The following is a 23437-nucleotide window of genomic DNA, read 5'->3' on the forward strand; positions in this document are numbered from 1 at the left end:
AGAAGCTAGCAGTGCAGCGGCACAGCACTGCAATTTAACTATGACTAATGTTGCTATTAAAAGTCTTGCTTTTCCCTTTTATCCTTCACTCTTACATCTTCAGAGATGCAACATTTTGTCAGTGCATAGCTTCCCACACAGCAGTCCTACAATGTAATTACGAAGTGTTTGAGCGGCCAAAGCACTGATTAGCTGGTGACTTTTATAAAAGGGGGAGAGAGGTTGTGGCAAGAGGTTTTAAAGAGCTGCTTTCACCTGCTACCAGAACACACACAAAAACCAGCTCACTCCAGACGAGAGGAGAGGGCAAGGCTCTGTGGGGCATGGGAAGAAAGGAGAAATGTATGGCTTATTTGTACTGAGGATTGATTGAAATTCAGTGAAAACCCATGCTATCCTTCAGGCTCATGCAGCCACTGTAAAACAAATCAAAACACCTCTCTCAGAAACAAACCTTGCTAATGTAGGAATCTTTTGTTGATGAACCACTAACCAAGCTATCTCCTTGTCCTACCATGTCCAGCTACATCCACACAGACATAAGCTAGCCGATCCCTGCCAGCAAAGGGATGTGGGAAATGCCACTGGGCTTTCTTCCGCCCTAACCTTTACAGGATTTGGAGGGAGAAGGAAGATTTGTATTGCATTTAGTTTTCTCATTAGATTAAGAGCATGACAAGTTTTCCTGCCACCCCTTTGTTTAAGCCTCAAAGCCAAGCTCCACAACAGTATGCATGGACCTAACCTCTTTCTGTAATCTCTGGAAAATCAGGCACCTAAATAAAACTTGGGAGTGCTTAGTTGTGGATCTTGGCTCAAGCCCCTCCTGCCAATGATCCCAAAAAAGCCTGACTTTGCATCAAGCCTGAGATATCAAGCAAAGCTATCAGTGAAAGACACTTTAATTCTAAGAAAAACAGGATTTCTTCGCATTAATCTAGGTTCTCATTACTTTGCAAACTAGAGAAAATTTTAGGTCAGTAAACAAGTACAGCTGGAAAAAATCCTGAAGAGGAAACAAATGCAAAAAAACATAGGAGGTCAGGATCGCAATGGAGAGCACAACGGCACAGCCATGCTGCTCATCTGAGGCACCTGCCTTGTGAGCGACACTCATGGAGGCTCTGTGACATAAGTAATGCTCTCCCCTTAGGACAGGGCAGATAGGGGCCAGGAATACTTGCAGCTTGGAGGACTTTGATGCTAGAAATTGGGGACCTGTCTCAGCTGTGATAATTCAGCTCCACTCTAGCAATTTTCCCTCCATAAAAAAATATCCAGAAGTCAGGGATATAACAAAAAAGAAAGAAAAAGAAAAGCAGACAATTTCCCCTCCTATTCTCCAATAAAATAAAATCCCTTCAGTCCTAGGAAAAGGAGCAGAACACCAGGGTGTTATAGTACAGTGAAAAGCCATGCACTGTTGCCGGTTAGCCCATCGGTTTGTGCTGTCAAACACAATTTACCCCTCTTAATAGAACTAAAATCTTGCGTGAGTGAAGAACTGGACAAGGGAAGGTCTGATGAAATGGCAACTCTGAGCCTGCATATGCACTACTGAGAACAGGACCTGAAAGAAAGGATGTGATCCATTTGGGCAGCTGAGATTCAATTTTGGATTGCCACACAAGCTTGAGGTCACTCATATAAAGAGAAATAACCACAATAGGGGAAGGGAAATTGGATTGTACAGTCAATTCCAGCTCATTCTGCATTGAAATGTGAAAATGCTGCTGGAAGACATTATCTCTCAGAACAGAGAGACTCTGAAAGCATGCAGGTACTAATGAATATTGAAGAGGAAGGTAGGGCACTGCTGTACAGGTGAAAGTCCTAATTTAAAAAGTGATTCAACAAGTACTAATGGTACACTGAAAATAATGCACAACCTCCAGCCATTTGCATGACAAAAATACACTAAATAAAACCTCTACTTTGCAATAAGAGCTGATCACAAACAGAAGAGTAATATTTCTCCTTTTTTGGCTTCTTACCCTATATTATGGCCATGGAAATTTGCTTAGATAATTGCTGTTGTGTTGTGAGATGAAAAAGCCTATGAGGCCTTAAAGTTCTGATTTTTCAATTTGTAATAAAAGCCTTTGTATCATTTTGAAGTACATTAAGATGCTTCTGAAGTAAAAGACAACATCTTCAGGCAACTTTATGCTGTGAGCCCATTTATGTAACATTTCGGTGATTTATTAGTCTATTAAAAACGTACAGTTTCCAGAGGTAATTTTTCCCCTGCTTGAGAAAAAACCCAAACACTTAGGAGCATCTAGATCGGTTTTGAAGAAGGCTAAGAAACAGGTAAGCAAGCTGCACATATGTAGAGCTGCAGAAAATCTTCTTTTCTTCATAAGAATAACTCGAGATTTGTCTCATATGTTCTCTCAGGAACCTGCAAGAAGTTGAATTCCACACAGCAGTGTAGCTACCAGAAGTTAAGGATTTTAAGAAGAAACATAAACTTGATAAATTAGTAGCAAAACAGATGTCTGTCAGTAGAGTACTTGCGAAGGGACCCTGGTTCCCATGACCTTAGATTCTATTGGGAAGGAACACCATCTCGCACTGGCCAAGTCTTCATGGAGCATCAAAGTGAAGAATTGGAACTCTTGTTTATTACAGCTGAAGGAACTTGGAAAGCCAAGCTGGCTGCATTGGCAGTTCCAGGATCAACTTCTAGTCCATGGAGAATTTTACTGTGGAAGATAATAATGACAGCAAAAGAAAATAAAACACGATCAAGCTGCTCAGAAAGAGCCTGCTGGCCACTGTCAAAGCCAGAGATGGAGAGGCCAAAACAGGGAAGGAAAATCTCACATGAAAAGAGGAAGAAAAAAGAGTCACTTATCATGTAACAGTACAGCAAATGAGCAAAAGTCATGTTTATGCTGATATCCTGGGGTGAACACCTGCTTTCCAACTTTGTGTGTAATGAACCACTGGTATGTAAAACACGTGCTCTCCTAGCCCACATCCAAGTGGGAAACAAAACGAACAATGCTGACATCTTCTCTGTGTCTTAAAATATCATCTAAAGGATCTGCAAAAGTGCCTTGCTTGTGCATATGTGTAAAAGTGCTTCCTGGAGCGAAGTGTGTACAGAAATAAGGTAACAACCATTAACCACGGGCTGGGTAAACCCATTGCTTAAAAAACTCTGACTTGAAACACCAAAATCTTCAATGACAGAAGTAGGCTGCAGCTACTGGGAGCTGCTGGCATCAAACAGGTAGCTGACAAGAAAGAAGTACCTGTCCCCTAAACAGCCCATCTCATAATGAGATGTTGTCAGAAGGGGCTAATTCGGAACATTATAAAAGGGGTAATCAGAAAGGTACTGGAGCTGCTGTCAGTATGTGGAAGCAACCTAAGCCTGTAGAAGCCAGTGGGTGACAAACAGCTGTGTGCCTTGAAATCTGTCTGGTTGCAAGTCAGCCAGCTCAAATACTTCAGAGCTCTGGGTCTGCCACAGCTCTTGCTCAGTGTTTGCATAGCACCAGCAGAGCTGGTGTGTTGGTGGGACTCTGCACGGCTGGCAGTGCGCTGGGATGTTCTCGCTGGTGGCCAAGCAGCATAAACAGGCTCCAGGACAGCTCTTCACCACGTTTCCAAGTCCTTTATGGCTATGACCAAAAGCTTTCACCATTTGTTGTTAATTAACTGCCAATCACATTAACTGCTGATACCAATTTACAAACTAATGACACTCAGAAGCATTCTCACGTGCAATGGACACACCAAGTATAACCAGGCATCTCTGAGTACCATTTTCCTGCTCAAGGAACCCAAGCCTACTGTTATTTCTGGCTTGTAATTCTCATTGCTGGTAATCAAGCCAGACCAACGGGATGCTGTGCTTATGAACTAAGCTCCCTCTGAAATTGTCATAAGCCCAAGGGAAGCCCTGTGATTGAGTTGTTCAAATATAACCTCAAGCTTCTTTCACTGGGAACAGTTTGTTACTCTTATTAAAGCTCAATTTTCCAAGCTTAACTTTCAAAACTCAAAAAGACATGAAAGGTGCAAGTCTTGTCAAGAGCACCCACATTCAACTGTTGAAAATGGTACAGAAAAGATAATTAAAGTGAGGCAAATCATCTGCCTGACATAATCCATTACCCCACTGTTTCTTCTGCAGGAAACATAATGCTACTGAGGTATTTCATTCCAGGCTCTGAGGAACAAAGCTGGGTTTGGGCTTAGGAGCCTGAATCTGAACGTATTCTACAATCAGACACTGCTAGACTGGAAGGATCCCCAAAACAATCCCCAAATACAATCCACTAGCATCAACATTTTAATAGGAATACCTGTGAGTGAAAAAGATGAGCACATCACCTTTCCCAAAGTGCTGACTGCCAATTTACTGCAGACTGTGAAGAATTAATGTCTTTGGGTTTCACACAATGTATTTCTTTGCCGACCAAAACCAGTTACAATAAAGAGCTCACCGAATATTGGAAGCTCTGTACACTCATCTGAGAAAGGCTGATAAAATTCTATATATTTATGGCTTTTACTTCCTCCCCAGGACATTTTGCCTCAATGATATTCTGCTTCTGATTATCTGCCTACCCAAACACGCATATGCAGCAGGGGCCAGTACAGAGGCAACTCCACAGGAAGCTCAAAGGGAAGAAATGAATGGTCAGTGTTTCATTCCACATTGGAAAATGTGTTCTTATTATATCAATATGAGAGTGCCTGCAGGGGACTTAATAGACATGCAGATCCACAGAATGATTACTTCTCACTGAGCTAAAGAGATGCCAACCCTAACATCTGTTTGCAGTTCATTCTGTCTTATCAAAGGCTTTTTCTGTAACCCTTATCACATAGTGTGGAAAGGATGGATAACAAAACATGCTCTGTTAGTTGAAAAAACACATTGCTGATCGAGTTATCTTAGGCAAAGAAGCCACAGTACTTACCTTTACACAGGAGTAAATGACTGAAACAAACACCACTGTGGTCAGGATCAGGAAACAGGTCAGGTAAAAACCCAGCATAAATGTGGAGCTGAAATCAGGAGATTATTATTATTATTATATTTTTTAATAAATGCACATCACATAGAATAGCTACAGCTCTGCTCTCCAGAACATGACATTTGTACAAGACATGACACACCATACAGGCTTTCCAATTAGGACAGCAGAAGGAGACGCGAGGTGCCTTGAATACCAACAGATACTCTGTCCTATTTAGAATTACTCATGCAGGCTGCAGAGCAGAGAATACTGCATCTTTTATAGCAATCAACTTCCTGCTGAGCTGACAGCAGAGGGACTGAGAAATATTTAATGTGCTCGAGGAGCTGATAGAACAACTTGTTATGACAGGTCAGCCACTGGCTGGCTGTGGGCAGGATATGGGCAGGAGACCCCTGGGAAGGAAAGTGTGCTGAGTGTTGCAGTGTAGCCAAGTGGGAATAGTCTGAATGGGAACAGCTACCTGTCCTTGCCATGCACAGGAAATGTCTGTGCTGCCCCATCCTCCGTTCTCTGTCTTGTACATGGGATAGGAGTAAGCATGGCATAAGGACAGTCAGGGAAAATAGCATGGCCAGCTTGAGAGGTTCCTGTTCCTCCCGACTTTGAAGTACAAACAGGACGCCAGGGCCAACTTTGTACTATGCATTTTCACCTGTTTTGATCATGAAGATACTCAACAACAATTTCCCAGTGACTGGTCTCAGTGTGACAGGACAGGCCCCCTCCCAGGAGTTAGCCTTGTCCATAATTTAAAGGAAGTATTCCTGCAAGATGACATTGAAGCCAATCACACCAAAGCCAGCTGGTCTCTGTGTTCTCTCATGACTACTAAGATAATTGTACTTTGCAATTCATTATTTGAGCCTTTGTGAAATTCATTGAAGCTATTCCTCTTTATCATCATAAATTATCACTGCCATTTTGTCTTTAGTTTCAGATTCAATTTCCACGGTGTGTTTTTCATGAAGCTGTGACGGTGACACATATTCACCTGTGGTTTCAGTTGCTGCTTTACTGATACCTTCAATAAAAGACCCAAATGATGCAACTGAAATATAATGAAAAACAAACCAAAAGGTGAAGGAAAGTATACCTGACCTGAAGTTAAAGCACAGAATTTTATTTACTCTTGAACCAAATCATCTTTCAGATAGGCTAGGCCGCCTAAGGACACTTCAGAAGTTACCAAAACCCCACCCTTACGGGTGGTGTGGAAAGAGACAGCAGCATGACATTTACACAACGCTGCCTTAAGTGATTGACTCCTGCGTAATACAAAGGAGTCAGCCATATGGTTGCCAGAGATCAGAAATCGTCAAGTTGTCATTTAAATGTTAAACTGGGTTTTAGACAGACAGCTTAGTGGCTGCTTAGGGAGTTTGATGAGCAACATAAAGGCTGGTAGAGGGCCTCTGCACATGCAAAGTCACAACAGCAGTATCCAGAGATACAAAGTGCAAGCTCTTGCTAAATCAATTACTCTTGAAGAATATTTTTGGATGCAATTAATAATGCATTAATTGTTGTGACTGATCTAGTTTCAACTTTGAGCCTCTTTCAGCTTCGGTTAGTTTCCCAAAGTGGATCTGTCTGTTTATACAGTGCATTTGTACTAGTGTTATTTTGTTGATTCAATCTTTCTGCGAGCAGAAGTGAATGACCTCTTACCTAGGACAGTGAATAACCTCAAACATCAGACTATGAGTTGTTTCTGTGACCTTCTGAATATCTGATCTCAACAGTACAAATCAATCTCTATTCTGAAAAGATCTGTGGTGTGAACAGAAGTAGAAAGCAGTTGTAATGGCATAAAATAGTGTTGGAGCTCTCTTTAAACATTCTTTCTCTTCTTGTAATGAAGATGAATTTGGAGCATTTTCAGAGCTTCTGTGATCTTTTTCTCCAGATTTAAAATTACTAACTCCGTATTTATTTCCAGCACAGCAGTGCTTAGTGAATGATGTATTATTGCTACTGAAGCAGAGCACAGGAAATACCAACATGCTTTAATTTTAAGGGATTTTTTATAAACTTTTTGAGAAGAAATACTACGTCTGCAGGGCTCACTGCTGGAAAAGATCTAGTGGGTTACTCTCTGCCTTTCAAACAAAGGATTTCACTGGAGTGGTCCAAAAGCACTGTGCCCAACAGTCCTGAGGAGCTTACACTACTCTTGCCTGGGGAAAGAAATTATTGCAACCCTTAAACCTGGAGTGAGCTACTCGAAGCTTAGGCATGTGTAGCTTGACTCCCTCTCTACCTTTTTTCTTGCATTGCTGCTCTGAGTCCAGAAGAATGAATGTATGAATGGTTATGCCTCATTTGTTAAGCAGACTCTGAGACCTCAGTACTCTGAACTGTGATGGGTTTTACACCTCCCTGTCCCACTGCATACAGATAAGAGGGCAGTTTAGCCTCATGTTGTGAACACCTACTATGCCTTAGTAGGCAATCCTTCCTACTTAGGGATATTTGTTTTCCACAGGCTTATAAATGTGCTGAACTGAATTTCCTCAGATGGAGGTGAATGGTAAGAGAAATCACACTGGGAAAAGAGAAATCCTCACATGCTAGCGAAGAGGTTTTAATCTGCACTAGAAACAAGTGAAAACAATAAGCACCATGCATCACTTGACCATGAATTATTAAAGGATTTTTCTCTTCCCCTTGGTGCTCTAAATTATCAAGAAAAAAAAAAACAAACAACAAAGAAAAGTAGGCCAGAATAGAAGAGGAGAGCAGATGGGAGCAAAGGGATGAAAAGGTACTCACTGTGGCACAATTATGATTTGAACAAAGCAGATGAAGAGGAAGACTAGGGAGGCACAAGCCACGTAGGCTCCAAACCTGTCATCCACCTGCTTGGAGTACTGCAAAAGATGCAAACAGGGTTATGTTAATAGGAAATTTGGCTGGCTGCCTCTTCTTCACAAAAACTTCTTGCTCGTCTTCTGTTTAGGTCCTTGGAAAGCAGTGCTGGTAAGAAACAGCTAACATTACAAACTACCCTTCTCCCTGGGCAGGCTATAATGGCTTGAACAGACCCAAAGACCAGGGAAAAAACCCACACAGCTGGGTGGTGAGAGGAGTCAGTGTGTGCCCCTCGCACAAGAGGAACAGAAATGTATTAGCTGCCAACAGCATTCTAGGTCACCACTGTCAGACCTAAACTTCTTCCATGGGAAGTTTCCTCCAGCAGGAATGAATATTGCTAATGAGAAAACCTTGTATTTGTGCAGACAGCTTGGCTTGTTCTAATGATAGTGCGAGGATGCTGCGGTTTTCACACAGTTACTGCTTCCAACTACTTGTCAACATATTGGTCACATGGGAGCTGCATCCGATTCCCAAAGATGCTTTATTTAGCCTGAAGCATGGTTCTCAGTACAGATGGTCTCAATGTTTGAACCACAAAATAAAAGGTGATTAGAACAGGTGAACCACTAATTTCCCTAGCAGTTTTCAGCTATAAAATTGAAGGGAAGGAGTGGGGGGAAATTACATGCTTCAGCTTTTATCCAGACCCCTTATTGCTTAAAATGGTCTCCCAAAAATGACCAGATTGCATCCTAATTAGGTCACCCCTAATGAGCCCTGGGGGACAAAGGGCAGGGAAAAGCCCATCCAGAGGTGATTTGGAGCTCAGGCAAGCTGAGGCAGGTTTCTCCAGTGATTTGAGGGAAATAAGAGGTGACTGCAATCTCAATTTCAGATGCCTCAAAGTCAGAGAAACAAATCTGGCTTATTCTGGATTCTCTTTACAGCTCATCACTGCATATTCATGTGTGTCTGACAGAAATGGCTTGGGTTTCCTGCTCAGTGCTTCCTTCAGATGACTGTGACTTTCTAGGGACATGTACCTCAAGGTTCCCGTGAAGATGCATGGATTTTCTAAGACCACAAGCCCACCTCCAACACTTAAAACCTAACTTTACCTATAGATATATAAGCATGACCTTATGCAGGAGAATAAAAACTCCTAATAAGACTGAACGATGCACTGCAATGAGTTTTAGACAACATTACCTTTTTCTCCAAGTCAGGCTCCCTGAATGTTAAGAGGAACTTGCGCACATGCTCAGAGCGTAACCGATCAATACTTCTGGCATCGATGGCACGGCCCAGAAACTCATCCACTTCATCTTCTGGGTTCATACTTTCCTGCGTATTCCTGAAGATGTCACAAAAAGGGAGCATAAGAGGACAAGATAATTTCCCCCTCTTCACCATATGTTATCATTTCACTGTATAACAAGCTGGGGGTTAGTGGCATTTTGCTCATGACAGCTTCAAGTTAGAAAACAGATTATGAGCTAAGAGGAAAATTGTATCTGCTCTACGGCTCATTGCCAGTCCTGAGACCACTAGTGAAAGGATTTGATTTACTTGGCCTTCTTCTGTACTACATCCTTTTTTCTTGCCTTGCAGTCTCTTTACTGTCCATTCTCTAAAACCATAGTCTCCTTCTATGAGTCCTCTAACTTATTTTTCTCCGCACCTGCTCTGCTGTTACAGCTGTTAGTACCTGAACTGGCAAAATGATTTACGCAACCAGTCATATTTCTTGCCTCCCAACAGCATTTTCTGTGAAAATTTCTGAACTTGAGCAACAATCCGCTTTTGAGAAAAAAATTTTACAGAACAAACCTGTAGGAAAAATATGTGGCCTGACTCCCCACTGCCTCCCTTTCATGCAGTTATGTCTGAGTATAAAGCATAAACCAGGCAAAATTTTCTGTTTACAAGATATTTATATTTACTTAACTCAAGGAAAGGTTGAAAAAGGTAGCAAAATGAAGAAAAAAACAAAAACCAAATTAGATTCTGCTTTCTAAAACTGTGGAACAAGATTTTGATATTGCTTAACACCTTTAGTATCAGTGCATTTCTGATGCTCAGCTACAACTTCAGGAAAATGAGGCTGATTTTCAAAAACTGTTGAAAAAAATGACACTGAAAACTTAATCACCCTGAGGTATTTTGCACTGAGGATGAGGAAACCTGAAGCACCTCCCCAAACTCTTTAGCTATTTTAAAATCTAACAGGGTTTTTGTGACTTGATGCTGTTACTTTAATGGCCTGCCTTACAACTAGCTATAGACAGAAATTAAAAGCTAATCTTGAAGTGCTGTTTTTCTGCTTTGCTTGCATGATTGCCAAGGTTATCCACAGGATATTGCCAATAGTTATCCACTGGAATACAGCCCTCACTTGAGGCATATGCCAGTGAATAACTATTTCTATGCGCTAACCTCATGACGGCAGAGCAACATATGGCTCATGCTGTGTGGCCTTCACCTTAGGCACTCTGGCGAAAAAATCCCAAGGTCTGACAAGTGGGATGAAAAGCTACACTGCTTTAGTTTCTCAGTTTTATCTGTACTGCGTAACAGTGCATAATGCACACTGTCTTGCAGCCAGCAGGCCCTTACAAGTATGACTGTGCTGCAAGCGGAGATTGCTCAATACAGCTTACAAACCAGAATGTGACTCTGTTTGAAAAGTTAAAGGTCCATTTCCAAAAGAAAGGCTCTTCCAAAGCTTTCTGCAAAACTGCACCAGATTTTCAGGAGCCCTCTGTACCCCAAAGCTACCATGCACCTCTTGCCAAAGGAAAAATAAATCAGGTCCACCTGCTCATTTCCATTCCACCTCCCTTTGTTTCAGCCAGTGAGCTGAAATGAATACCTCAACTGGGTCATGATGACACAACAGCAGTATCTATTTAGTGACCCTATGGCAATGGCAAACCTAGTTTGTCTCAAGTTCTTATCTATATTTTAGCCAATCTTAGTATTTCAGTGGGGTTGGGCAAAAGTTTTTTTTTATTTTGGGGCTCTAGAATTATTTAATTTCTTCAACTTCAGTATTCCACTTTGAAATTGAAAGTGGTTTTGTCCCTAAAAGGACAGGACATTCAATTTAGTTCTAGATGCTTCCTTAGAGGAAGCACATCTGCTTGAGCATTCAAGATGATGCTGCTTATTTTAATTCAGTCCTCATAATGTTTTCTGGACTGATAAAAATGAGCAAGGAAATCATTAGGCTTCCTATTTACAGAATGTCTTCCAAGATCCTGTGAGTTATTTACACATTTGGGTCATTCACATTTAGTCATTACATACCATGTACGAGAGATGCAACACGTTTTCCCGTAGAACTGAAGGAAGAGTTGGCCCAGCATCTTGGTGAACCTCAGTTAAATTTCAAGTAGCAGTCTAAAAGTGTCACCCAGGAAGACAGAGAGGAGACTGCCTGCTCAGGCTTTGGCCTTGGCTGTCTCCAGTTTTATAATAGGTCATTACACTGCTGAGGGTCTCTAATACTACAACTCGTGTGATTGCAGATTATGTAGAAATACCCCTGCAGGTTTTAAATTGCTTTGCTGGGTATTTGCAGTGAGGCGTCCACCTTCATGTAGACTGCAAGAAAGCTTAGTTGCCTTGCATATACCTAGCTGGTCAGGTGACTTTTGCAGTCAGCTGTACCCAATCTAAAGTACTGCAGTAATTTATTTTTGTAATTTGTAAGTTTAGGTACATCTGCATGATTTCAAACTGAAATACAAAATTTCCCCATGCCTGTAAGTCAGAGCAAGGATTTCAGGCCACCCTGAAATTCCAAAAACAACTCTTAAAAGCACTGCTGAGATTTCTCCAAATGCAGCCACACAAGATTGTTGTAAGGGACAGGAACATCGTGAAGAAAGCTTGCAGAAACTTTAGCGCTCTGCGTGCAAATGTGAAAGCTAGCAGTTAATCCAGCGATGCTGGCTTCAGAGTAATCCAAAAATGTTCTGCTGATTTAATTACTTTCTACAAATGAAGAGTGTGATCACTGCCAAAACTACATGTATGCCATAATTTTAAACGCTTTGTGCCTAGTTTCAATAGCTAAATCTGCATTTAGGCACCTAAATGTCAGGTCTTGTTTCCAGATGTGTGTGGTGCCTACGTCTTCCTTTGAAAGAAGTACTGATGCTCAGTGTTTCTGCATGTGAAGGCACTGGGTTGAGCACTTGACATGGTTTAGGTATCTGATTTTAACCAATATCAACATGAACATTTTCTGCCAGAGACGTTGTATTTTTTTTGCCAAATCTTTGTTCTTAAGTTAAACAGATTTCTGGATCAAGGGAATCTGAGGCAAGTAGCAGCTTCTTTTGGTGCTGAACAGATATGCAAAAATTCTGCAAACTGTATAAGATAGCATCGCACTGAATCAGCACTGTAAATACACAGCTTTTAGCTATTGGACTTAACAACTCAAACTGCAGGACAGAGAAGAGACATTCAAACTTACACAGGTGAAGTTTAGATTGGATATAAGGAAGAAGTTCTTCACTGTGAGGGTGGTGAGGCACTGGAATGGGCTGCCCAGGGAAACTGTGAATGCTCCATCCTTGGCAGGGCTCAAGGCCAGGGTGGACAGAGCCTTGGGTGACATGGTTTAGTGTGAGGTGCCCTTGCTCACTGAAGGGGGGTTGGAACTGGATGATCTTAAGGTCCTTTCCAACCTAAACTATTCTATGATTCCAGTCCTTGGAGCAACAGTGAAGATTCAGTTCCTTGACAGCTGGGTAACTGTTATGGACCAGGACTAAGGCAGTTGAAATTATGTTTTCTTCCACAAACTATGAAGAGGGATGTTATTTCATGAGGGATATCTATGATTTATGTATTTCTAAGAATTATTTTGTTGTAATCTGTTATGTCTCTTCTGTTCAAAGTATAACTAACATCAACTGAGTTCCCAGCAGCCATGGATTCAACAGGAAACCCTGGTGATTCTCCCTAGACACCTTGCTGCTCACGAGAAACATCCCAGGGTGCACAGAGCTAAATGTTAACAAAATGGAGTTTGCATTAAAGGGCATGGGAAGAAGAGAAGGAGTCTTAATATTGCCATGTTCAAACTTATCATTTCCCTTTACTTTTAGGGAGTTGTTCTCAATGCTGAACCACCATAATGTGAATTTTCCCAAAGCTGGATACTTAGGGTTCACAGAAGCATTTAGCTGTCCCAGCTCACAGAAGTCCACTTTGTCCTGACCAACAGCCCAAGAAAGGAGCTGATAAGAAACAACAGCAACACAGTTTATGTATCAGTCTCCTCTACCATCACCTATCTTGTTCTAAGCAAGCTTACAATTAATGCCATTCAATAAGGCTGAATGTGAAATTATTCTAAACACCTTCAGCACAGGAAACGTTTTTGCTGCTTCCAGCAGTAGAAGTTAAAAAGTGAACATGGTTTGGGCTTTTCCTCCAAAAGCAATTTTTCAAAATATTACTCTTGTTAAATCATTATTTTAGACATTTTTTAAAGTGCTATATAAAAAAAATGAAAATGCTGCTTTAATGTGGCTGCATTTTAGAGCATGAAAGTTTGAACTGACATTTTCGAATAAGCTGTAATTTCTGAGTTCATTTTTATATATAGAAATAAGCAATATGTAACAATGATTAATATAAAATACATACAAATAAACTCAGAAACTCTCTATTTGAATACATACTTATCAGAGATATTCAAATCTTAGACATACTTTACGGGAAGATTTTGCTCTTGGGATATTTTTGAAGCAGCAAATAGCAAAGAATATTGGTGGCAAGGGGAAGAGCAGCAGAAGTAAGTTAATTATGAAAGCAAGTTAGAACCACACAAATACAAGTTTTGAGGGCAGTGGCAGTTCTGAGCACACATCACTCAATCCCGTGCCCTCAACTGGCTGTCCCTCCTGAAGACCTCCTGAAGAAACCTCTGGGGAGTCCAGGCATTATTCTTGGCTGCTGGGCATTAATTTTTGTCTTTTTTTAATATGAGAAAAAAAAAAAAAACAAATGTGCAGACATAACAGTGTATGACAGAAGTAAATTTGCTTACTTGTCCTTGGGGTCCTCAAAGCCCTGAAAGAAAGGAGAAGGACACAAGGGTTAGGAAACAGGCTGACCTTGAGAACACAAGTATCCTGAGAATGGCATTTCACAGAGGACTTTTCAGGGCACTCGTCTGTTAGGTGTGGATGCATAGCCTTATCCACCCACAACAATGTTTTGTGCTGCCATGTCATCAGGCAGATGGAGCAGCTTTAGAAAAACACATGCTTTCAGATATAAATTTGTGGAAGTGAAGATAAGGGAAATGGTTCAACTGACTGCTGGCACACTGTATTTCAGGTGTCTCCTTTCTTGCAGTCTTCATTACAAACGATACAATAGAAATTATGATGATATAACTGAGGTTGTATTTTACTTGAAGTGAAACTCAGAATGAAAACATAGGTCAATTATTGTAGTCCCCAAGGTTGCACCTCTATGTCGGAACTTGGCTAAGGAAGCTGGATGTGTTTTGGTTTTCATCTTTTCAGGTGGAACCTCAAGGAGTCTCCTCTCTCCCTTCACCGCATGCACACACAAAACGTATTTCCTTGAATAAGATTTCAGAAATTATTTATAATATTTGTAATACCCAAAATGTTCACAATTCCTTCAGAGCCATTGAACTGAGTAAGTCGATGTATCTGTGGGTCATCCATAGTTTAAGTAGCTGGAAGGCCTCAGAGAAAAATAGGTACAGAGGCATATTTTATATGTTCAGCATTAACATACCTACTAGACCAAACTGCATCAAAATGGCCATTTTGCATGGGCTGAGACAAAATCTGCCCTCTGACGTCTTGGCTTAAATTTAACTGTCAGGAAAAGTTGTATGTTTGACAAGTAGGGTCAAATACTCAAGCGTGGAGTTTGTACCCTGTGTTCCAAAACATAAAACAAATGTAGCCGGGAGATAGGAAGAGTTCCTTTTGTTTTTCTCCCAGGGACCTCAGGCCAAAACTGCGAGAGCAGTTTGAGGATATTCCAGCTGCTGGATCTGCAGCTGCTACCAGGCTGGGGGCAGCAAACTGAGATCTATCCTGACTGCAAGAAAGCAAAAATCCTTGGGCAAATGTCTTCTACAGCTGCACTGTCCAACACCATCAGAAACAAGAATATTGACCAAATACTAAACAAGAACAGATTTTCCCCTTGCAACTAGTTAGCAATATGGTAATACGGTGAGAAGCAGAGGTAAAGCTAACAAAGTCTCCCTGAACAGCATCAGCTCTGCAAGAGGGAAAAAGCGGGTTTTGTTACTCAGGCCAACAGCCAGGGCTGTGACTCACTGACAGAGCGACTTCCATTCTTACATACTCTGTTTCAGACTAAAACCACAGTTCTAAATAGAAATTGTTAAGTCCAACTTTACCCACCAGAAATAAAGATAAAGGAAATCTCTCAGTCCCATGTAACAACCACCAGCACATCCAGTGGGAAGAAGGAAATGGAATGTTGATTTCAAAGTTAGCATGCCCACTTATCCAAGCCAAGAAACCCCATGTACTTTTTGATTTCACATTAAGGAGTGGTGAAGTGATCATTCAACTGTTGTTGTGTGGCTTTGTTTTTTGTTTGTTTTTTTTTTACCTTTAATCATTTTACAGTTGTCAGGAATATCTGATTTATTGATTTATTTATTTATCCTCTAAGCAATCCTACAACACAGTGCCAAAACTGAGAGCTCACTGATTAATCATGGAGACAAAATGCTCACTAATTTGTCTGGTGTCATAGTCAGTTAGGCTGAGAAAAAAAAAGATAGTCAGATGAACATAAATAGGTACCAGCCAAAAAATAAGGGGAAGGAATGGATGAGAAAACAGCCAGTACTCGCTCATTAGACATCAAGTTCACATTTTCAAGCATAGCCACATGGGAACTGGATGACTGACTGCAGAGGGAAAATCCCCTAAAATAGTCTGGTTTTCATGGACAGCATTCATCCCACTGAAACCCTGAAACTAGACACAGATCTCATACTCCTGCCTTCCAGGTGCACGTTTGAAGATAGATATCAACCAGGTCAAGTTACCAAAACACCTTAGCAAGCATATCCTTAAACAAATTTCCCAATATTCAAGTGTGGAAAAATACATAGGCTGCATATTTCACTGGTCATTTATATAGGCATTCCTCGATTAACATGGAATTTGACTCTCCCCTGCTTCTCTCCCCCAGCAAAACTGTTATAAGGAAAGTTTCTAAAATAATACAGAATTAATTGACCTAGCTGTTCAATTTAAAATTCTAATTTGTGCTTGAAACCCTGGAAATAATTAATGCCTGTAGCTCGAATTGAATTGGTGTTTCAAAGCTAAAACACAAAAAGGGCACATTTCAGGTAAAGCAAAAAAGGAAAAGATGATTACATTTTCTTTCCTGGATCTTCACTTAACAAGGCTAAATATTTAAGAGTGACTTGAACTTTAATTAGAGAGAATCAGCTTAAAATTAAATGTAGTAGGAACCTGTTTAAGTTAAGCAAATTAAATGATTCACTTCAAACGCTCCTCTGTAAGATGAAAGGTTCTTCAAGCAGAATTGCCAAAAATGGAGTTGTTGCGGAGAAAGGTTGGCAAGATTATTTAAGGAAAAAAAAAGAAACAAACCTCAAACACAGCTTCTTAAATGCCGGTCATTTATTACAGGAGATCTTTCTTATTTGCACTATCTTTGCCAGGATACAGAGCAAATATACCTCTAGGATCTGACTGTGACCAGAGATTTTCTTCCCTATCTACTAAGTCATCCATGTTTCAATCACATACCAAGAAGACTTTTAAATGGAGGAGATGACCGCACACATAGGGCCATGCAGCCCACCCTATTTTGAGTTGGGAGGGAATTTTTCCCCTGGGTTTTAGTTAATGTGTTTTCACCTCCTCCTACTTTGTGGACACGCTTCGTCCACTGAAAAATCTGCACTTCAATGATTTCCTTCCCCTTGCATGAGGCTTGGGCACTAAAGACACGTTGGTCTTTTTTCTTCCTCGCAGCTAGCAAACAGTTAAGTTCCTTTAGGACTCAGATGCTTTGCTCCAATTCAAGCCTTTTGGGTCTTAAGGCTGCTCGCATGAATTGCTATGGTCTGTGTTCCACACAGGATAAACACTAAACACAATCAATCCTGCAGGAATGTGATCTACATGGATTTGCTTTCATTCCTAAAGGACTAACACACTCATGTTGTAACAGACATTCAAGCTCAAGCAGGAAAGTGAAATAACGGGGACTGGTGCTGCGAGTGTGTCTATAAAGCCACTCTCCAGCATCCCTGGGCAGCTGGGCTGGGGCTGTACCCAGCCTGTTCGGGTATAAAGAAGATTTAGAGCTGTACAAAGATATGTCAAGACTGGAATTTCTGCACACATGTCTAAAGAAATGTCAGAAAAAAACAGCTGATAAAAACGAGGTGACTGTTTTTTAGGAGAGGGGGATGAAGAGGGTAGGAAGAGAAAACAGCCAGTTCCTGGAGTTAAGCATATAAATCCCTTTTGTTTACTTATGGATTTGGGTCCAGCAGACTGAAGCAGTACCAATGGCTTTCTAGGGTGCTCGGGTGTTATGAAGAAAAGGCTAGGAATTGTCATCAGGGATGAAAATGGCAAAAGTGGTGATGGCTACCAGTATCATAGAGATTCACAGGAATTCAAGAATAGCTCCATAATCATGATGATGAAGTAGCTCTTGTTAAGGCCAAAATTCCTTTTCTGTAGAAGGGAATGTAAAGCATGAGATAGGTCTTATGGCAGTGCAGTTCTAATGGACTGCTGCATATACGACCTCCTACAATTTTTATTCAGTCTCATTTCAAATATCCCTGATACTGGAGTTTTTCCCCTTCCCTCAGAAGGCTGCATTATTCTGCCATCAGATTGCAAATGTAAAGGTAATAGCATTTAATAATTGCTCTGAGACTAAGACAGCTCCCTCTCTGATTTCAGGAATATTAACCCAAACTTAGCTGAATCAACTCCCTTAATGGCACAAATACCAAAGAACAGTCCTACTCTTTCTTCTTTTCTACATGAGATTCTTAAAACCCCATAATTTTTATGACAGGTCAGGTGGCTCTGAATTTACAAGCATTTACTTTTAATGACTATCCTCAGTGGGAGTAGACATGTGCAGGAGGAAAAAAGAGGGAATTTTATGTTACTGCATCTGTCCCTAAGGCTTACTATTTTATGGGGGATATTTTATGAATATCTATTGTGCTAAAAGCTCATATGACTGCCATCTCTCTGCTTGACTTCTAAATTAACTAAGCTCTTTTCTTTGAAGATTAAAACTGATTCCTTAAATAGAATGATAAAGTGTTTGTCAAAGCCATGACAAGCTGACTGTTATACCATAATGCTTCAAATCAAGAACCATTAGAAATAATAATTCTAACTTTGAGAACATTAGCTGCAATTATTAACATATTGTAAATATGCAAAGAAAAGTGGAATAGATTTTACATCCTTTTAACTTTTAATTTAGTTCCAAAAATAAGACAGGAGAGTAGCTGATGAGCTCTGTGACCTTCTTAATGGCAACATGGGTGGAAGCATGGATTCCACCTTAAAAACTTCACTGGTAACTCCAGCAAAGACTATAAGAGCAAAAATCATAGGGAAACTAATTTTTCTTGCCCTTTTTCCATCTCTAGAAGAAGGCTGAAATCAGACTTACATCGTGTTAAAGCAGAAATTGAAAGAACTTTAGAGTTAGGGAGAAAATGAGCTTTGTAAGAGGTCAGGCCAGCTTGAAAAGCAAAAGTGCTTCACAGAGACAGTGACCATGGGAAACAGAAAAGGAGAGTGACAGGCTGAGTGTGGATGTAGTTAAAAATTCTGGTTTGGCCCTACCACAAAACTAATTATTCACATCTGTTTTCAGCAGTGTTATACATTCTGCCTTTGTCCCTGTGGTCAATGAGACAAGGCTACAAAGACAGATACCGTCAGGTGTAAAAGCCGAAACAAAACTGCAGGACTTCAAAACACTCAAGCCAGAAACAACATTATTTTTATACCACTGTCCAGAAAGAACTGGCACAGAAAATACTAAGCCTGATAGGAAGGATATTTAACAAGCATCTAAGTCCAGAACAACAAACTGGCAGAAAAACACTTTATGAAACAGATTATATGATGAGTGTGCCTGCTATAGCTGGAGCACAGACTAATAAGCTCCAAAAAGGAAAGCTGAAGTGCTTCCTTTCTGCAGCCCACCCCACTTGATAAATACACTTTCATTCCTCTGCACTGCTCACAGATGGTGAAACCCGCTACTTCGTTCTACTCAGAATGATTTCGTACACAGCCCCCAGCTGGTATACTGGACCTGGCCAAACACATTAGTTTATTTGGCCCATCAGATTTATATCTATGGAACATAAGTGGTTGATTTTGAAATAGGTTTTCCCGTTTACTTTCAATTAACTTCTGGCTCTGAACTCACACCTCTGAGAAGTGCAGGTTACTCACACATCCCTGTTTTCTGTTAACTCTGAATTTAAATTACTTCAGTTCAAATGTCATGTTTTCAAGTGAAATCATAGAATAGTTAGGGTTGGAAAGGACCTTAAGATCATCTAGTTCCAACCCCCCTGCCATGGGCAGGGACACATCACACTAAACTGTGTCATTCAAGGCTCTGTCCTTGGTACATGGTACATGGTTCTGCTCCTCATGCCTGAACAGTTACCAGAACATGCGAAACAGAAAAAGACATACAAATAAGTAGTTCTAGAAATACTGAGATTTGGTTCCTGGCTTCCTAATCTCTGTCCTTTCATCTCTACACTCTGAATGATGACATTCACAACAAACTTGTACAGAAACTACTGTCAAATAGCCTTCTAATCAGATGCAGGCCTAACCAGCCTTAACTGAAATCACCCACTGGTGCTGACCAGAGCTACTCACCCTCTCTGAAAACAAGGCCCAAACCTGCTGACTTCATCCTTTTGTCATTAAAGCTTCATGTCTGGTTTAGGAAGCTTTGGAAATCATTCCGGTCAGTGCCACAACTCCACCAGTGCAACACTGCCATGAACATGAAAGGAAATGTTTCTGTGAATAAAGGGGAGTTGATATCTTTATTTATCCATGCTTATATTTTTTAAATTTTTTTTTGGTGGAAAAATGATCAGTGCAAGACTTCCAAGGAAATATTAAACTCCACTTTAGTTTCACAAAAGCATCTGCAGATTAGCTGTTGCATCTCGCTGGCTCTTATCCTTCTTTTAAAGAATTTAATCAAGAATGACTGCAAGCCCTGATCAACCAGAATTAAAGTTTGCACATGAGAATAAAAAGCTATATGAAGCCTGTGACAATTTGAGCAATGCACAGTGTTTTATATGGCTCCCACACTCTTATATGAGATCACACGGAACATGTGAATCAGGCAAATCGTCTTTTCAGAAGCACCAAAGCAATTATATAGCATAACTGCAGGATAGGATTCCTCCCCTTGCTGTTTGTGAGCTATCTAAACCAAATTGGCTATATAAATCCCAGACTAGACTAACAATTTCCTCCCAGGTCTATAGCAATATGTGGAGATTACAGCAGAGAAGATTGCTCGAGGGTTTCTTCCTGCTTGACTATGAGTTCAGGACATTCTGCATACTACAATAGCAGCAAAAAATAGTGGGTTGAATTCTTCTCCATTGGGTGCCCCTGTCCAGCTCTGCTGACGTCAGTGTTGCCGTTACCAGATTTAGCAGATGATTGCTGGAAAAGAGGATAATGATGACCTTAAGTTAAATGAAACCTTTAGAAGGAAGGCAAACCCTTGGTGCCTCATCCATGGCCTCAAATTCACTTCTCTCTGATAGGGCTGCACTATTGACTGACGAAAACCTGCTGTACTGAGTTTTACTTTTTAATCACTTCTAACGTTTAAGCAGCAGAGTTGGCACAGAACCAGCTATAGTGTGCATTCCTCTGTTGCACCTGTTCCCTGACACTGATTTTAGAGTAACAAGAACATCTATTGTAAGTGCAACTTGGAGACAAAGGGAGGAAGTGAGCTGTATTTGCGATGCAATATGAAGAGAATTGCTTGATTTAGGACAAGGTGAATAGGATAAAGAATTATATTCTATGGTTGAATGACCGGACTTGTAGATGACTGTTTTTTCATTAGAAAGCTAACACCAAGCAATAAATATTATGTAGAAGACTATGCAAAGCTCTGAGCAGCCCCACAAGGAATCAGGCAGTGCCTACCTGAAAGAAGAGCTTGTTCTTTACTGCAGTAGCCATATCCCAGATGCATTTTTTAAACCTTCTCTCACATTTTTAACATCTGCATGCAGTCATATTTTCTACACATGTATAATCCTATTTGATTTTATTTTGATTTTTTCTCTGTAAATAACATGGACTTCATACACAATTTCTCTGCAAATTAAATGCTTCATTAGCTGTACTCAGACTCATGAGAGAAGGAAGCATGGTCAGACTGAAATCAGTATTACAGATCTTCAGGGTTTCCTCTTTCTGTTCCTAAGCTTCCTAATGTTAAACCTTTCCAGCAGCTGAAAAAATAAAAGGAAATATGCCAGGCATCTACAACCGGGCTCAGCAGTTCCGTTAGCCACTCTGCTCACATTTGATTGTAAAGACTCAGAAGTACCTGCTTCTGACCATCTAAACCTTCCCCCAAGTATGTATCTCTGTAACAAGCAAAGCAGCTCAGTCCCACTAGCCAGTGTAAAATAAATATGACAGTGTATGGCAGCCTTAAGATGCAACAGCAGGGCTTTCCACAGCTGAGCAGATCTCATGACACAACTAATGCTGTTTTTTTTTCCTGGGCAGCATTAGGCTGTGCCGACAAACATCTTTTGAGCAGCACTAATAAAGCCCCAGTAGGAGTTCTGGGTTTGGTGTGGGCACCGATGATGAAAGATAAGATTTCATCATCTTACTGATGAAATGGCAAGTGCTCAGAGGGGAAGAATAACCACTGGGCTTGAAAGCACCAACTAGGGAACAAACTTGATGAGGGAATCAGACCTTTGCAGAGACATGGTAATAGTCTTCAAATACAGAGAAGATAACTGTAAAGGAGAGAAAATTAAACTGTCCTCTATCTACTGTGAATAGCTCATGCATCACTGTGTTTTAAAACTGAAGTGAGGGAATGTGAAGTGAAACATCAACGAAAATAAACTGCTGAAAAGGATGTCCAGCAAGACTGTGGGATTTCCAGCCTTTGAGTTTTTTAAACAAGGGTAAATGCAGGTATAACTGGCTCCCTTACAATGGGTGAGAACAATGCTTCAAAGTTCTGTGCAACCTAGATTGGAAACTTCGTAAAATCTTTTCATCTATCTCATATTATTATATTCTTAATTTCCTATAAATTCTCCTAATACAGACTTTTTTTACATTACTGTTTTGATTCAGTTCATGAACAATTGGCTTCAAGACTGGTGCTACAGGCAGGGCTTTGGGTTCTTTGATAACGGCTGGTTTTATAGGGCACCAGTCTGGACAATGACAAGTGAGAAAGGTTTGTCTCACAGAGGGAAAAGGATGCTGGGGCACAAATTAGCAGGGCTCATTTGGAGAGCTTTAAACTAGATTCGAAGGGGGATGGGCTTGTAGCTGGGCTTGCCCCAGTGGGGCAGCGCTCCAGAATTAATGAAGACTGGGAGGCCTCCTACAATCCTAGGGTGAAATCGGTGTGCTCAGCTTGCTCCCTGAAATGCCTGTACACCAATGCGCGCAGCATGGGAAATAAGCAGGAGGAGTTGGAAACCTGTGTTAAGTCAGGAGATTATGATCTGGTGGCAATTACAGAGACGTGGTGGGACAGCTCACATGACTGGAATATAGTCATGGAAGGCTATGTCCTTTTCAGGAAAGACAGGCCAGCCAGGCAGGGTGGTGGGGTTGCACTTTATGTGCGGGAGGAACTACAGTGCACCGAGTTCTGTCCAGGGACAGATGATGAGCGAGTTGAGAGTCTGTGGGTGAGAATTAAGGGGCAGGCTGGCAGGGGGGATACTGTTGTAGGTGTCTGTTACAGACCACCGGATCAGGGTGAGGAAGTTGACGAGACCTTCTACAGGCAGCTGAGAGCGGCCTCACAGTCACAGGCCGTGGTCGTCGTGGGGGATTTTAACTTCCCTGATGTTTGCTGGAAGGACCACTCGGCAACCCAGCCACAGTCCAGGAGGTTCCTCCAGTGTATGGATGATAACTTCCTCCTGCAAATGGTGGATGAGCCGACCAGGAGAGGAGCGCTGCTGGATCTCATCCTCACTAACAAGGAGGATCTGGTCGAAGCAGTAAGGGTTGAGGGCTGCCTTGGTTGCAGCGACCACGAGATGGTGGAGTTCAGGATCTTGTGTGGCATGGCAGGACTAGTAGAATAGCAAGTAGAATTGCAGCCCTGGACTTTAGCAGGGCAAACTTTGGCCTTTTCAAGCAATTGCTAGGGGAAATCCCATGGGCAAGGCTGCTTGAAGGTAAAGGGGCCCAAGATAGTTGGTTGACATTCAAGGACTGCTTTTTCCGTGCTCAAGATCGGAGCATCCC

At 41.2% G+C, this 23437-nt stretch overlaps 1 protein-coding gene across 1 annotated transcript in view; it reads right to left on the minus strand.

Moving 5' to 3' along the window:
* The window catches only part of ADCY5 (adenylate cyclase 5), a 225479-nt gene that overhangs the window by 18530 nt on the left and 183512 nt on the right, over positions 1-23437 (minus strand). Inside the window, exons 9-12 of the mRNA XM_057430333.1 lie at positions 13894-13916; positions 9033-9177; positions 7779-7876; positions 4944-5031 (exon numbers count right to left, since the gene is read on the minus strand). Of these exons, the coding sequence (XP_057286316.1) occupies positions 4944-5031; positions 7779-7876; positions 9033-9177; positions 13894-13916 (354 nt within the window). The remainder of the gene's footprint in view (positions 1-4943; positions 5032-7778; positions 7877-9032; positions 9178-13893; positions 13917-23437) is intronic.

Source organism: Pezoporus wallicus, unplaced genomic scaffold, assembly GCF_028554395.1.
Source record: "Pezoporus wallicus isolate ANWC-B61680 ecotype Strahan unplaced genomic scaffold, APGP_CSIRO_Pwel_v1 contig_5261, whole genome shotgun sequence".
Taxonomy (NCBI): domain Eukaryota; kingdom Metazoa; phylum Chordata; class Aves; order Psittaciformes; family Psittacidae; genus Pezoporus; species Pezoporus wallicus.